Consider the following 17,988-nt stretch of genomic DNA (forward strand, 5'->3'; position numbering starts at 1 on the left):
TTTTCCGTACCAAACCTATTACAGATATATTTAAACGCTTTCTTTTCCCCATTTTAAATAAATCCTCATTTTTAGATGAAAAATAATGATATACGATAATACGATATAAAAATAATGAAGTCAGAAAAATTAGTAAATGCATACTCGACCTAGAATATAATATTAAAAGAGGTTTTGTGATATACGCGCATATTAAGCTTCACTGTGCACGCACATAAAAAAACTTTAAATTCAAGAAATATTTCTTACTTACAGTATATCCAATACACGACTGTATTATGGAACAAAAAAATTAATATAAATGAGGTTACTAAAAAAAATATAAATTTAAAGTTCTTATTTTTTTAGGTAGAACAATCGGTTTCATTGGGCACTACATGGACCAGAAGAGGCTAAAACAGGGCCTCTACAGGCATCCTTGGGACGATATCTCTTACGTTTTACCGGAACAGTACAACAACTAAATAGGTGTGGTTCTTTTAAAATTTTATTAGTATGTCTTAAGTATCTTAAGCTGCTGACTTTATTTTAATTGTCTAGAATATGAATTTCAACCCAGGCTAAACGTAGGTTATAGCTGCCTAAAAATTAGATAAAATAATAAGATGTATTTATTATTAATGTAAAGTGAATACTACTTTTTCGGCTATCTTGATAGATGTAAACCAAATAGGGTTTTAAGGGTTTCTTTAAATTAGTTAAAGCTTCGATTAAATTAACTGTAGCTTTAACTAATTATAAAAAGCGCACCCCTACACAACGACTTTTAGAAAGAGATAAAGTACTATTTATATATTTTTGTATATGTTTTTATGCACCCCCGTGGGATTTTGAATGTTAGGTCTCTGTAGGTGTAAAAAATATTGTTTTTTGGCACATTTTTTATTGTTTTATGTCCAGTTTCATTAAAATGTCTGATGGAGTAAAATTTGTATTTTTCTTTTCATATCTACCGCATTGAAAGAAACAAGTAACAAATATGTTTATAAGGGAAATAATATTTTAATTCATTACTTTTCATTAAAGCGGTTATAAAGTGTTATACATCATTTTAAAGGGACAAAAAAGATCTTTTTAATTTAGCAAAAAAACAAAATGGCCGCCATAAGAAAAAAAGAAGTTGAGGATGAAATCTCAGAACCGAAACGTCGAAAACAAAAACTGAATTCAGGTATGCATTGTCCTTAAAAAGTTGTCCTAATAATGTTTTTACAGATTTTAAAAATACGTTGAAATAAAAAAAGACTAAATATGAACTTTTTGATTTTTCCAAATATTTCAAAATCGGCAAAAAAGGTAAAATCGTTCTGAAAGCGGCACATAATTGGTAACTAAATGCCCTACAACTTTCCCCATTTTCCATCTCTTATAGTTTCCAAGATACCCATACACACCATGTACACCCAATTTGGGCCACGCTGTATATTATTAGTCAGCAAATAAACGAGAACTTTTAAAGAGTACACTTTCTACCTGTTACAAAAAAAAACCATATTAAAAAAATATGTAGTGGATTAAGAAAATTATATATTGAATTAAAAATTGGAAAGTCGATTTGAAATCGTTGTCTGAGAGATGGTGAACTTAAACAACCTCGCCTATGGTTTGCAGCTAGGCTTATTCTAGGTATTCAATGTTTTAAGACTTTTACTTAATCCTTAAATTATACACCTAAATTTTCTTTACTCACATTTCCTTCTTCTAGACCTGCCTTTGTTTTGCATTACCTATTTTTACTTCCTTTTTATGAATCCTCCCCCGGATTAATTCTTATACGAAAATATGCAAACATTTAGGAGGCGAGTTAATATCGCCACTGATAAGAAGGTTAGAAAAAGTATTATTAAACATTCTTTTATCATAACAGCGTTGTGAGCATGATAGCCATCTTATTGTTGTTAAAAATAGACCGATCCCATGTCTAGATCAGAGAGGATTTGAATGGCAGAAAAATCTTGGGCTTGAAACAACTCAAGGAATTTTTTCGCGTTTAGAGTACGAAAGCAAGGCAATTTGACAAAAACATAGCTTATAATACATATCACTCTTTTTAAGAGATAAAACTTTAACAATAAAATACAAAAAAATAAACCTCCGGTCAACTTTTTTGCTTCTCAATATATAGTTTGACTGTACTAGTGCAGTCACAGCAAAATGTAACAGTATAATAGAATTTGAAGTAATTTTTATTTTTTCTAATTTTCACAAAATCAAGTTAAATAACAATTCATTTATTAATTATAATAATAATAATATTATTAAAAATAATATGTTAAATAATAGTACAACCAGACATAAACTTGGAATCTGCATTCTTGCCCTAAATCAAGGTAATCAAGAAACAAAATTGTAATATTCCAATTATGGTATTAATTCTTAAGCTCCATGATATTTCTAAAAATTAAATTGAATTAGAAATGGGTCTTTAATATGTTTGTCTATTTTTCTTTCAATACCTTTGCAGCAATAGCCATCAAATTATCTGCCATAGCATTACCAGTTTGTTTAACCATTCCAACAAACACACCGTTCTCCATTTGTAACAATTCAAAGGGAGGGCCAAACTCGATACTTTTTCCTGCATCCATTACTAGCACCTTATCTGAGTCCATTATTGTATGTAGCCTTAAAAAATTATTTTAAAATATTTTTACTAATAAAAAAAGTAACCTATACCTATGCGCAATGGTAAGTACCGTACATTCAGCAAACTTTTTCCTGATTGTATCCTGAATTAAAGCATCGGTTTGCGGATCAACATTCGCGGTAGCCTCGTCCATGACTAGAATTTTATTCTTTCTTATAATAGCTCTAGCTAAGCACACTAATTGCCTTTGGCCTACGCTGAAGTTAGAGCCGCCTTCAAATATGCGGCTTTCTAGGCCGTGTGGTAAGTCTATGATTGCATCTTTCAGTTCTACTTCTTGCAGGGCATTCCAAAGAATCTATAAATAGTTTATATAGTTTATAAGTTTTTTTAGAAAATATGATTTTTTTTATTATTTATAATTGGAAGAAGTGGTGTTATTTGAGAATGAATCCACTTCATTAGAAGATTTACAGACCAGAATAAAATTGTAAATGATACTAATGATTGTACTTTCAAATTACGCCTAAATATTGCAGAACCTGTGGCAAAGTTTTGCATGGATAATGAAAGTAGCCAAATCCAGCATTTATTAAACTAACACGTAAGTAAATTTCATTTATTAAATAACACGCATTCAAATTTGTAAATTCAAAGCATTTTCATTGAATCTATTTTTGCCATAACATTTGACTTTCATCTAAAGTACTTCTCACTAAAGTCTAGACTTTAATAGAAATTAAATATTTTTTATAGTATGTTTAAACTATTTCATTTTTGGTCTCACATTTAGCAACACTCAATACTTTTACTTTTCTATGCAATTTCAGTAAAAGAGCCTATAATAATCTGTATAATGTAAAGTATTTATTTTAAATTTTAAATCTTTTGAAATTTAAATGCGAAAATCTTAAAAAATACTAACTTAAACTATCTATAATATACTATAAATATAGCAATTACAATAAATAATACTATAAAATATTAAATTAAACTGATATAATTTAAAAAATAAAACATCCATTTAAAAATACAAAAATAAAATTAATATGGAACAAAATAAAACATTAAAAATTAATAATTCGATTAACTTTTTAATTAAAAGGTCGCAGGTCGTTGTTGTGCCATTGTAATTTTTAGGCTATGTCTAATAATATTTACCTACTAACACAACATAAGGTAGATAAGCACAAATGTAATAAGAAAAATGTTAAGATTATATCCTGTAATATTAGATGATATACCAAAAAAGAAAAAAAGAAGATAAATATTTTTTTATCAGAAACTTGTTAATATTTTTCAATATTATACAAGCTGGGAGCCAGGTAGTTTATCATACAAACATATATCGATGTTCAAGCATTTTGAACCTCTCCGAGATACAGGGGATTAAGACTATGAAAAAAAAATGTTTTTATTTATAAAAGCCTCATTTGATTCGAAGCAAATCCGGTTTCTTAACCTGTTTACATACGAGGCACCGTTTCCGAGTAAAAAAAAATAAAACACATTCTCATGCATGAAGAAATTGCTAAAATCTGATATAACAATAAAAAGCTTACTCCGATTTTGAAGCAATTTTTGTAAGATTAGACAAATTTAACAGACACACGACTAATTTTTTTATGGAAGAATAATTTAATTAAATAATTTAACTTACATGACAGTTCTGGTTTCCAATTTCTCCTTTCACTACATTATTAATCATAAAAAAATTAAAGATTTTCTTATTGTGTTATTAATTATTAATTTGTCAAAATAACAAGTATCCAAGTTACTCTTCAATAACTAAATATTTTACTTTTTATTTTACTATTTTACAAGTCAGGAATAAGCCGATATCTATTTCTGTTATGGAGTGGCAACTGGAAACTCGGCAGAAGCAGCTAAGCAGTACAGAACAAGATTGTCGGAAGACGCCATCCATATTCCTCTGTGTTTGTCAGCATGCACCAACGATTTAGAATTAATGAACTTAGTACTAGACCTGATAGATGGCAAAATAGAGTTAATATTGAGTAAGAAAGTAACAGTAATAAAATTTTTCGTGAATTTGGCGGAAATCCAATAACTAGCAGTCTTGCTATTCGACATTTAGTAAGTCAGAAAATCTTTTTAAAAAAGGACTATCGACATGATCACTACTTGCAACCCGTTCAAAGGTTAAGATGGGTGATGATCAGCGAAGATACCTATTTTGCCAATGGATTATTTAATTGAGCAGAATAAAAATTTACTAAAATATTTATGCAAAAAATGATTATTGATATTCCAAAGGTCCCAACTATTTAAGAATGATTTTAAGTAGTGTAAAAGTTATAAGTAAAACACTTTTTATATCATCTTATAATTTTAACATGCTTTGTCTCAGAGAGAAATCATGTATGGACATATATTTATATAACAAACCAGGGCTTATTTTTAAAGCTACTTAGAACCACAGTAGTTTAAATTAGATGCAATAAGTGTCTCAGCAATGATGAGCTCAAAATTACGATCACTATATGAAACTATTATGGAAGGATATGATTATTGTGTTAGTTAAATAATCAATGTGTTAGTAATAATTAAATTCCTTTTTTCATATTTGTCCCTTTTTTCATGTTTTAAATACTGGCCATTTTGTAGGAATAGATAATTTAAAATTAGTAAAACCAGTTAATAACAATCGAAAATTAGAAGCATATGGATGTGTAGAAATATCAAAAATTAATAGCGATAAAGGTCCAATCCCTTATAGTCAATTGTATGCAATTTGTACATGTTCGTAAGTCAGAATCGAAAATAACTCTAAATTCTTAGCAGAGTCAACAACTGTAACTCGAAATCGTTTTGTTCCTAAAAAGTGTCTATAAATTATAGGTCCAAAACCACTTGAGACTCGACTCGTGTTAGCAAAATTAGGCTTTAAATTATGATAAAGAAACAATTGACACAACCAACCGTAATTTTCGGTTTATAAGATTTTCTACATGTAAATAATCCGTAGATTTAAAATGATCTTTTAACTGAGAATCACTAGCGTAGACCTTTAGTTTGCAACAGGTAGATTGCAAGCTTGGTTAGAGGAATATCACTTGTCCTCTAACCAAGCTTCATCACGTCAGGTCCATCTTCCCTTGATATTTTTAGTCAACTAGCATTTGTTCAAAATAGTCAAAAATATCTAAGAGGCACCTAGATAGCTATAAAACAGCATTCTACCAGTCGACTATCCGGACGAGTTATACTTAGTATGACACATATAATACAACAAGAAGAACGGATATGATCATTTTAATAGAGGTCAATTAAATTATTTATTGCGGTTGTAAAGCTGGTTGGGTGGAAGATGAACTTAAATGGTGCGGTCATAAAATTGAAGGGTCTGTTATTGATTGCGTCAAAAATATGCAGTTGGGCATATTTAAAACATGATTTTAAACTAACATTTTCGCAAATTAAAATTAAACAAAAAATAGGGTGGTCGTCATGGATAATGCCTCGCCCTACTCCAGCCTACCAGGAAACAAATCTTAATACGTCTGGTCCTCAGCACGACACACTTTTTGGACACGCATGAATTGTACTTTCACGTCTTATATCAGGAAAAATTTCTGAACGATATGGTCGAACGATATGAAATCTCGGCCACCATGTATAAATTTAAATAGTAAATCAGAAAATAAAGAACTACTGGAACTGAATTCAATATTTAAAATTTTTAGGCAAGGAAAATATTAAATTACGTAAAATAAATCTATAATTTTGACCTCTTAAATGGACGATTACCCTATTATTACGTGCGTGGTACTTGATTATAGTGGCATGCCTTGGAAGAAATATGAGAAGCTGACGAAAATTAATCATACGCTCATATTTGATTAAAGCTATGCTATGCTTACAGTCTTCTCCAAAGTCTCGAAATGAACAGACATTCACTTTTATATATGTATAGAGATTGAATGTACGTACGGAATAGGTTATCTGCATACAAAATATCAAATATATTCTTAGGCCGATGATACTTTCTTTATTACTTTTAAATGGAAATTGGTTTTATATATTATTCTTTAAAAATGACTTGACTATTAAATGTGCTAGTGTCCAGTTGATTGCCAGTAACCAAATCGAGAATGCAGTATAGGTCGGTTACCTGCCACTTGTTTATTTTTCAACGGGGACATGTGATACTTTAAATTTTTCGGCTTTTTTAGGTAGTCTAAAAATTAAATAATATAATATGATGTTCCATGAGAAAAAAATGATTTTTTTTTTGTTTTTTGTAGCACGTTTTTGTAATCCTATAAATAAAATCTAAAATTGCACATTTTTTTCTTACAGTGCACATTAAAGAGCTGTTCATAATAAAAAGAAAAAAATAGTTTTAAGAAAAAATCAAATAAAACAGTCCAAATATAAAAAATACATATACAGCCTTAACACGACTTACATCAGCAATCTCAACATTTTACTCTACATTTCGAAACGGCTCTAACATTGTTATACTTAAAGCTTTTAGTACAATGTTAGAGCAGCAGTTATAAATGATTATTACGTAAGATTCCTCTCTGGATTTCAGCACCACCTAAACGTTCCGCTATATCGATTCGCCACCTTGAATAGTTCATAATTTAGCGGCATCATGACTTACTCAAATTAACCAATCAGGTTAAAGAATCCGGGATTGTTGTTCATGAGATACCTAGTGCTACAAGTGAATTAATTAAAAATTTCAGTTAGAATCCTTCGGGAACTTTAGGACTTGAAAATCCTTTGATAGTTTTTGGAGTTGAAGCTATTTTAACTTAACATTTTACCATTTAAAAATTCTAACGAAAAATCCTTCGTCGAGGCTTATAATCTCCAGAAATCCATTTAGATATTTATTATTAACTTTTAACATTAATTGATCGAAATTCTTGACAGTCTTAAGAGCTGTGGGCATTATATATCATAATGAACAAATAACAGAGGGCGAGGCGCGAATAAATAATTAGGTAAATAATATAAACTCAAATATCGAAAATTTATGTAGATGTTGGTAACCGACATACTTGTGATCTCAATTACTTCTGTCAAAAGCAATCGAGATTTACGGTTTAGAAGTAGTTTTTGATTTTCGCACGCTTCTTGCTCAAAAATTTTTAACACGTTTTTTCCTCTAGGTTTCAAATTATAAAAAAAACAAATAATAGCAATTGTAGTATGTCAAAAAGTACTAAGACACAACTGCCTGAAGATAAATGCAAAAAAATTACTTTCGCTCTTAACTACTTCAGTTTGAAGTCTTTCACTTATGAAGCTCTACATAAAACCAAGTAACTAAACTCCAAATATACAAACCTCATCACTATATTCATCAAAGGGATCCAAATTCTTCCTTAAAGTCCCACTAAACAGCACCGGTTCCTGCGGTATAATTGATATACTAGACCTTAATCGTTCTAACGGAACTGAACTGATGTCAATATTATCAATAGCAATCAGGCCTTCATTCCTCGCAAGCCTAAACAGAGCCATAATAATACTGGATTTTCCTGCACCAGTTCTACCAACAATTCCTATTTTCTCTCGACTTTTAATGAGAAAATGTAAATTCTTTAGAACGTATGATTCTTCTACTGCATATTTCATACTCAAATCCTTAAAAACAATTTCTCCTTGACTGGGCCAATCTTTGGGTGGTGTTGTGGTTCCAGAATCTTTTTCAGGTGTAACATCCACATATTCTTTGATACGCTCCACGCTTGTCATTTGATTCTCCAATTCACTCCATTGTCGGATACACATTTGAAACATTCCAGTAAGGGTCATTGATTGAGTGATAGAAAGACCAACAGAGCCACCAAGAGTATCTAAGATAAAGTTACGCAGCTAAGGAAAGATCATTTAATATAAACTATCCATACCTGTATTAAATAATAAAAAGCTCATAGTAACAAAGCAAATATAAATCACACAACCGCTATCCAACCAAAAACCAAAAGTCCTTGCTAGACCTATAAAAATAATTGCAGCTGCAGTGTTCCTATTTTGATATCTATCAAATTCGGTTTTTAAAATTTCTTCAGCACCAAAGGCTCTAATAGTTGTTAAGCCTTGTAGAGATGCTGCAAGATGTGTATATACTGGACTTCTTGCTAAAAAATTATATAAATATATATGTTTTTTAATATCTCAATATTTTAATATTGTATTATGTTACTGTTGTTTTTGTAGTTGTATTAGTTACGTGGACTAAAAATATGATGTTGTTAATCTATAAGTATGTTAATTGTATAAGAGAATACAGTAAAAATAGAAGCTGTTCCAATGATAAAATAAGTGGGAGGGACGTTGAAAGAAATTTAGAAATTTCGTAGAAGGACCTTTTCACTACTGAATCTTTACGTAGATATAATAATTTTGGTCTTTTTGAATAAATAGCTTTTTTTAGTCTTTAAATAGTAAAAAAGTCTGAATGGCATCTCGTGACCTTTGTTCGGATATAATAGAACATAGATATATGGAATATTGTGGGAAGGCTAATGGATGTACTTTGGATATATAGTTTCTCAGTATCAGCAGCAAAATAGTTTACCTAACATTATCACATACATCAGCGCTGCTTTTTTATGATAAAAACCTTGGATGCAATGCCATTGAAAAAAAGGATGCCCTCTGGTTTAAGAAATATAATGTCACTGAGAAAAGTGTATATTTAGATATATTTGAATATACTGCTCGACACTTTTTTTTATCAGGCATACCCTGATGACGTGGTCTACGGTTTCTTACTTAACCAGAGCAAACGCAAAATCTGGGTCTCAAAAACTATGTAATAAAACCAATTATAGTTGCATAATTCGCATAAAGAATTAAATTATCATCAGACTTGATTACTCAAAGACCATAAAATATCTATACTAACTACACGATAACATGATCAGTGTTATCAGTTATTTCTCTTATACACTGCTCGTGTTACCGTGTAGCTAGTAAAAACTAAATTATTATTAATTTATTAAGATCTTTTTGACAAAAATAGACTAATTTTTGTAACTTTCTTAACAGAGACATGTATATATTTTAATAAGCCAATTATCAGTTCAGGCCCTACCGACACTTTGATATCAAGAAAGGTGCCAACATTAGTATTTCAATTTCCCAGAGTAATCCGCATTTTTCTCACGAGAAGGTCCGTGAATTTGTCCGTCTGAGGGGAAAAATTATTGCCCATGTAGTGGTCTTTTATCCAAGGTGCTTTTTAGCTATCGCTCAATCAGTTTGTCCATATAACTATGTATTATTAGGTCGATCAAATTTGGGGCCCGTGTAGCCACAGTTCACCTAAATATTAATCTTAAACTATTAACTTAGCTAACTATTCTCTTAGCAAAGTCGTGCTCTATGTAAATCGATCTTTCTATGTAAGAGATCGTCAGACAAGACCTTACTACAGAATCTCCTCCAGTACTGTCTTTTCGAATTCTAAAGTTCCTTTGAGCTTCCAGTCAATAGCTTGCAGCGCTTAACCTTACGAAAAAATGAAAAACAAAAACAAGTGTTGGAAATATTAGTCAGAATATTTACCTATCGCTTTTCAGTATGAAGCGAAATATTAATCCTAAAACTGTATGCTAAATTATGCTGACCTCTCATGGCCACTTCCTTGCAGGGAATTAAAAGGCTTTTCATTTAGAGTCTCTCTTATGGATTGAGCAAAAGTTCGAAAACAATAATTAATTTTTATTTGTAAAGCGGGATTAACCTTATTAGTTGCAGATTTATATACAAGACTTCCACAGGATGCGCATAAATTTATGGTCCGAATCGAGACTTGCCTCCGATGACTTAGCCCAATAGTTGGCACCTTTAGCGCGACAGTTAATTCACAAACAGTCATGAAACAGTATTCTCCCGAAGATGCTAACATCTTTAGCGAAACACGTATCGGGAATAAAATAGAGAGTTTTATTAGTCGATGACTTAGTTTGGCCAATTACTAATTAAAAAAAGCTTATTACTAGCTAGTGTTGAAACTGCTTATTATTATGTAAATGCATTATGGTATTACAAAAAGTCATACTTATACTTTCAATCCTTTTGACATCTCTGCTAGTGGAAATATATACAACTCTCAAATAGTAGAAAATTCCAGAGATAACGACTGTTGGAATACACATCCATGGATTCACAGTGGCTATTACTATGGTTGTGAATAAGACACTTAGGCCATTCTTAAAATTAAAAAGCAGTATATCAAAAAAAAATATTTATGTATCAAGTGTGTAAAATAATTCTTTTTTTATGAGTGGAAAATTTTTTGGAATTGTCATTTAATTGTCGACAATTCTCATGAATAAAAAAGGGGATTTTACACACGTGTAACATACACAATTTTTTCTACTACCGAAGAAAACATTAAAAAAAATCAAAAAAGTCATCAAAAAAAATTTTTACAAATTATAAATTAAATGTCAAAAAAACCTCAAATTATTTTTTTGCATAAAAGTTCTTTTTGAGGCACTAGTGCGTAAAAAGTGAAACTTTATAAACCCTGGGAATTGTGTAGAGTAATTTACTCACGGTAGAAGAAAAAATACTATTTGCAAGTAAGTTATACCTGTGCACAATTGATCATAGTGGAAGGCAACTTTTCATCTACCTCATTCATATCATGAGAAAATCTATTTAAAATCCTACCAGATGGATTTGTATTAAAGAACCTCATGGTTCCATACACAATTTTATCAAACATGTTATTGTGCAAGGTGGTAGATGCTTTCAGAGCGAATCTGAAAAAGAACATCGATCTACTGAGCGTTAATACTATTAGACTTATTATTATACAGGAATAGATGACAATCGACAAGTCATCTGTTAAGTAGACTGTCCATACTCCTTTTAACCAAGAAGAGCTTGTATAGTTTTCAGAAGAATTATTAGAATTTGCTTGTTTTAATGCTTCTGCGTTAACCCTAAAAATTTATATTAAAAAAAAAGTTGTAGATGAAAGGGATAAACATACCACCAAGTCAGGTAATAATCTGATAAACTGTGCATTCCTTGTGTAGTAAAAAATAGCAGAAATATCGAAAAAGCTTTGCACCAATGCCCGCCATTTTGAAAAAAAGTTATGTACACATTAGAATCAACATTTCCTATTGCTTTAGTTTCTTTTGAAATTTTTGGTTGCGCTTTACTTTGACCAATATTTTCTTCACTAATTTTTTCTTTATCCACGTTATCTAAATCTGCCTTCATAGTTTCACTATTGGGATTATTATTAAGTTCCACAAGTAGTTTAGCATAATCATGTGAAGAATTTCTTATTGTCTCATAGGTTCCAGATGCAATAAGTTTTCCATCATCCAACAAATAAATTTTTTTGGCACCTTTTAAATATTGTAACTGATGCGTTACTAGAACAACGCATTTATCTTTCAAGAAACCTTGAATACACTTTTGAAAAATCTGCTTGCCTACATGAGCGTCAACTGCAGATAGTGGGTCATCTAAAAGATAAATGTCAACTTCCTAAAATACATACAAAATTTGAATCCAACTTATATTAAGTTTTGAAAACTTGCCTTGTAAATAGCACGGGCTAAATTAATCCGAGCTCTTTGTCCACCGCTGAGTGATACACCACGATCTCCAACAGACGTCTTATCTCCGTAAGGAAAAAGAGTAAAATCTCTTTCTAGAGCACATACCTTTACAACTGCGTTATACCTTGTTTCATCAAAAGGTTCTCCAAAGAGGATGTTTTGCCTTATACTGCTCATAAATAACCACGGTTCTTGGGAAGCATATGAGATTGAACCTAAAAATATTGGAATAAGGTTGGTTAAAAATATGACACTACCTTCATATAAGCACCATTAATTTGAATGGATCCTTTGAGAGCTGGGAGTTCTTTTAATATGGCATGCAAAAGAGTAGTTTTCCCACCACCTACAGGTCCAATAACGATAGTTAGCTCAGCTGAGGTAGCTCTAAGTGATATATTTTCTATTGAATATTCATTTGATTTTGGAACCCATTTCACACAAACATCTTTAAGCTCTATTAAGGCATTATTTTTCTTTGGATCATAAATAGGGTTTAAATATCCATTAGATAGTTTTTTTTCTTCGCCTATAAAAAAAAGTAATATTAATAAATAAGATGATTCTAGGTATCTATCTTCTATGTTGATTCGTTAGTACATTTTTTAACATTTTGTCATAATCTTGCTGAATTCTGCAGAGTGTCAATTACAAAAATACCCAAAAAGTGCCAGCAAGATCCTCTATTCTGGCACTAGAGCTCAGTCAAAACGCTAACTAGCGAACCTAAAGTAGTTAGTCTGAAGACAGACTGGCTTGCCTAATAATGCCATGAAGGTGGGCAGGTGGGCTAGTGTGCTAGTGAGCTTAACTTAGGCCGCACAGAAAGACAGGCCTGCAGGCGGAACGCGTGACGTCACAATTCCCGACCCATTTTTAAGCTGATTTATATAATGCGCTTATAGTTTCATTCATTTTTACGAAAAAGATGTGTAGATTTTAGTTTAGGATTAAGCATAAAAGTAAGATCCTTCCTAAAAAATGACATGTCTAAACGAATGCAAGGCGAAACCGTTTATAAAATTAGAAACAGAACTATATAAGAATTAGTTTTATAAATCAAATTAAAAAGGCTGTACGAAAATAATAGTAATAACAATAATGACCACACCCATAAAAATGGAGAATAACCGAATTCTTAGAGAAAGGTCACTGCCTGGGGATCGCCAGGGCATATCTGGAGCCGGCGCTGGACATGACAGCATGCCGACCGTCGGTGCACGGTGCTGTGGAAGCGGGCTCCTGTCATACAAGAAACTACAGCTCCACCACAAACAGCAGTTACACAGGGTCATTAAACCAACCAGGACCCAACCTGCTCAAGGTGTTGTGCAGGAAAAACTCAGCCAGTGCTCACTAAAGCAGGGTTACCAAGACGGCGCTTAAAATGGACATCTGTCACGAATGAATCTATAATGCGCATTTTCTTTAAGGTAAAAAATGTAGGGCAATAAATGATTAGCTACAGACAACAGCTACATGCCGAATTCTACAGAGAATATCCAAATATGAACGTGACTGAGCAGCAGAGAGTCGCTGACCAATACCGCGTCATTCTTAGAAACAACTTGATGCCAGAAACGTGAATTAACTCTAAAAGGGAAATTGCAGCAGAAATAAATGATCAACAGGCCTTTAATGAAGGAAGGGATAATTTTCAGGACAATGCCCACCAAGAGAGAACAGAAGCGGAAGAAAACTTACACCCGTCAGACCAATCACCATTACCAGAAGTGATAATAAATAAAGAAACCCAAAATGAAGACCAGAATAATCTTAGAACATTGAAAGGCTAGAATTAGTAAACAACAACTTTGTTTGAGTCCAACATGTGCACAGGGGCAAGAGGGGTATTCTGTTTACAAACATATTTGCCGATTCTCTGTTGTCAAGTCGACGCAAATTTCCAACGGAGGAAATTTTTAGCTATATTTTAACAACCATTATAACGTTAATTTAAATTATTTGTGTTGTATTTTATAGCAAGATTTAAAATAAAAAGTATAAATACCACAATTAACCTATTTTAAGAATAAATATAATATCCTTAAGCAAAAAAAAAACAAAATTATTAACATTCTTATCCCTAAAACTGCTTCTAAAAAATGTGAAGCGACAACACCGGAGCATAAGCGTCTGAGCCATACGCGTAGTGTCATCTGTCAAACGGCCTCTTTGTTTATTTTCGGGATTCCTGTATTTTCATTCATTTTTGGTTTAAAAAGGAAAAAGGCCACATTTTAGTGTTTTTTTAATTTGCTAGGATGGCAAAAACTTGTCTCGTTTGTGCCGCATCATGATAAAAGGTGATTCAAGCCGATCTTTTCACAAGTAAGTACCGATACTTTCATAACATCACATCATAGGGTTACCATCATCATAAACGTAGAATAGGGGATCTTATAAATATAAACCTAATAAAAACTTGAATGCGAAAGTGTGCGTAAAATACCAAAATATTTATATTTTTAAATCTAAATATTTTTTTAACATATTCATCTATCAATAGGCTATAAAAAATATAAAACTAGAATTTTGTCCCTGGTTTTATTACAGGATTTTATGTTTTTTTTTTGTTGTTTTGAGAGAAAGAAGGCATAATACCCATGTACCTATCTATATATAGTTATGTTTTTTTAATATAGACATTAGGTAGATAGATGAAATTACTAATTTTTTATTGCCTAAAGAATTTTGAAATTTATTTAGATATTGATATCTATGTATAAAGTTAATTTTGTCTTTCCTTAAAATTTGGCCGATAATTTTTTTTTGTTTTACCATATTGCAACTTACAATAATATATATAGTAATTGACACCACATATTAATTTATTACTGTAATTTTTTTTGCTTTTTGATTAAATATCAAATACTTATTATAGATTGCCTAATCTTAATATATGCCCAAAGGGAACAATGGATTTCATTAATGGAAATCAACACAATTAAAAAGAATATATTTGTTCAGATCACATCTTTAGAAGTGATTTCTTATATAAGGAAGATAATATTATCAGTAGCCAGACTTTATTAAAAAAATCAGCTCTACCTCAAAGGTAATTTTTTTTAAATATATTTTTCTAGCATAAAAAAATCATTACAAAAAGTATTAGTGTTACTCATATAAGCTTTATTTATATCTAATACTTATTAAATTAGGTATGTGTGTAAAACTATTTTTTTACTAGGATTTCTGATGCACTGGTTAAAAACACAGCAGCCGATAATTCAGTTAATTTACCAAGTGATTTACCCTTCAAAGCTGCAGGGGTAGTTTTCCTGAAGAGTGCAAAAAATTCTTTAGCTTCCAAAATGGTATATAGTACAAACAGTGAATCTAATATAGACAAGTATGGATAATTAAAATAGATTAATATTCTTGATACACCAAATTTTGTATAATTACAGATCTGATCATTCATCATCAACAATAACTGCATCTGAGATTAATAGTTACCGTGGGGTCTAGGTCAACAATTACTATTTCTCATCCAAGCCGTTTTTGTTTAACTGCTACACATTCCCTGACTCTGCCAAGGAAGAGGTAAAAATACACTCAAAATAGACTACTAGTTTAATGCTAAGTATCATCCTATTCTATATATCTTATTTAAAAGTGATATGCTCGTAGTATTTTATTGTGTTATATTTGTTTAATTAAAATGCAATTATTGGAATAAATTGGATTATCATAATACATTTTTTTAATTTTTCCTTTTTAATTTTGGTAATGCTATATTTTCATGTATATTATTCTAGGCTAAAATCAAAATGATATCCTGAGGACCTAAGCACTAATGATACCACCTTTAAAGCTAAATCTACTACTAAAGCTAAATCACTTTTCACCAAATTATGGAAAAAAAATAAAGAACAAAAAATTAAAATTCGAAGATTGCAACAAATTTGCGCCAAAGAAATTGAATTAGATGTCTCAAGTCATTATGAAAATACTTAAGAAATAATATTATGATTTTCCAGAAAGCCCAATAAATTACATATTTTATTTGACTTGTAAAAGTACTTGTTTGTATATTACTACTAATAAACTATCTAATCTAATCTATTGTACATAGTCTTTATTCTTAGGTAATCCTTGTCTTTTAGTATAAATTAATATGATATAATAATTGGTATTAGGTATTATATAGGTCACTGTTAAATGTCTCAAAACCATTGTACAGGCTAAATACTCATAATAAAAATCTTATAACCTATAAAAAACCTGCAACTCTTTCACAATTTGAACATCCTTGTAGTTTTAACTCTTACCGCTGAAGCAATACTGTCCCTTTGAAAAAGTCAGCACCATAGAAGTATATATTATGTGATATAAAATAAGTGATGTAAAACTGAGTTTTGTCCAATATAACAATAACAATAACATTTTGCGAAATGTTAAACATTTGTGTCTTAAAACATGATTTATTAAGAAATCTATAATATTATATTAATAAAATATTTAATTTCCATAAAAATACTTTGACAAAAATGCTGCCTTTTATTAGGACCTTCCTCTAATGAAGTCCGTTAAAAAAACACATAAATAGCTCATAAATGGTAATATTACTTATACTCAAACTCTATAATAATTAATTAAAATTTAGCAGGTAAATATTTGTTGACGACGTCACTGGTAGAGAGTGCTCGTATCCGTGGCATCAACAATGCGATCGAGCGGCGTTGCGATGCCATTACCGTTTTCTCGTTTCTTCGTACTTTATTTTCATTTATTTAAAGTACATATATTGACTTCGATATAGTGTATCTTATCAAAATTATTTTAAAAAAATGCTTGATATTTTATTAAATAAAAAATATAGGGAGCAGTAGTATTGTTTTGAGCCTTCGGAAACAACTAAAAATTTTTATGATATTATAAAGTGATTATTGCCATTTCTCTATAAGCATTTGGCATCATTGCATCAGAGATGTTGCAAGCAAACAAACCTGCCCATAGTTCCACGGCATGCTACTTCTAGCCTTTCAATGTTCTAAGAGAATAATGAACATTCTAAACTTAGAAAAGAGTTTAGAAGGGCAATGGCAGACTATGAAGGCACAAACCCCTCTACAAGACCAGTTCTTCCCAGAGTTCACTCTTCATGCAAATTGGCCATTCTTCTTAATGCTGCCAACATAATTATACCTAATTATACTCCTACAGTTACGACACTTGAACAGCTTTATCTGATAATCTACTCTGCGGCTACCGCTATTATTAAAACCCTGGGATTAAAAATAATAAATAACCAGCAAAGTGTTACACATAATGGTAGAGTGTGATAAGATCAATCAGTGCTTTCCTAAAATGAGGCTTAAAACTAAGAAACGAAAACCATGGATTACAAGAGGCCTTAGAATTTCAGCTAAAAACCTCAGTTTTTCGACTAAATTGTGCAAATATACCACAAATGAAAATATCCTTGTATATCATCAGAAATACCGTAGTCTGTACAGAAAGACAATTAAAGCAGCAAAATCTAATTATTATAGGGATCGCTTAAATATGTCATCAAATAGGCAAAGAGAGTGTTGGTCGATTATTAATGATTTTAGATATTGCCATAGAAAAGTATCTGAACCGGAGTTAAGACCTGACATTTTAAATGACTATTCTTGTGATATACCTAAAATCTTGCTCAATGGCATTCGTAGTAACATTGATCCCTTACACTATCTTCAACAAGTGTCAGTTGAGCATTCATTTTTCTTTCATCCTGTCGATCTTACCGAAGTAAAAAATGAAATCAAACGCCTAAAAAACCATAAATCATCTGGAGCTGATGGGATATCTTCGAGGTTGTTAAAAACTTGCAAAAAG

At 31.0% G+C, this 17,988-nt stretch overlaps 2 protein-coding genes across 6 annotated transcripts in view; one reads left to right on the forward strand and one right to left on the reverse strand.

Moving 5' to 3' along the window:
• LOC126750150 (ATP-citrate synthase) overlaps nt 1-928 on the forward strand; it is an 88,944-nt gene extending 88,016 nt beyond the window's left edge. For all 4 annotated transcript variants that reach the window (XM_050459670.1, XM_050459671.1, XM_050459669.1 and 1 more), the window contains one exon: nt 349-928. In XM_050459670.1, the coding sequence (XP_050315627.1) occupies nt 349-464 (116 nt within the window). In that variant the 3' untranslated portion in view covers nt 465-928. The remainder of the gene's footprint in view (nt 1-348) is intronic.
• A 1,240-nt stretch (nt 929-2,168) lies between these two features.
• Nucleotides 2,169-17,988, reverse strand: part of LOC126750149 (probable multidrug resistance-associated protein lethal(2)03659) — a 51,804-nt gene continuing 35,984 nt past the window's right edge. The window contains exons 8-17 of one of the 2 annotated variants that reach the window (XM_050459667.1): nt 12,434-12,691; nt 12,142-12,377; nt 11,580-12,088; nt 11,175-11,529; nt 10,638-10,788; nt 8,479-8,709; nt 7,913-8,424; nt 2,677-2,945; nt 2,457-2,625; nt 2,169-2,394 (exon numbers count right to left, since the gene is read on the reverse strand). In XM_050459667.1, coding sequence (XP_050315624.1) covers nt 2,377-2,394; nt 2,457-2,625; nt 2,677-2,945; nt 7,913-8,424; nt 8,479-8,709; nt 10,638-10,788; nt 11,175-11,529; nt 11,580-12,088; nt 12,142-12,377; nt 12,434-12,691 — 2,708 coding nt within the window. In that variant the 3' untranslated portion in view covers nt 2,169-2,376. Of the gene's footprint in view, nt 2,395-2,456; nt 2,626-2,676; nt 2,946-7,912; nt 8,425-8,478; nt 8,710-10,637; nt 10,789-11,174; nt 11,530-11,579; nt 12,089-12,137; nt 12,378-12,433; nt 12,692-17,988 lie in introns of both variants that reach the window. The other variant, XM_050459668.1, reaches the window with a different exon arrangement.

The sequence above is a fragment of the Anthonomus grandis genome, chromosome 2 (genome assembly GCF_022605725.1).
Source record: "Anthonomus grandis grandis chromosome 2, icAntGran1.3, whole genome shotgun sequence".
NCBI classification, from domain to species: Eukaryota; Metazoa; Arthropoda; class Insecta; order Coleoptera; family Curculionidae; genus Anthonomus; species Anthonomus grandis.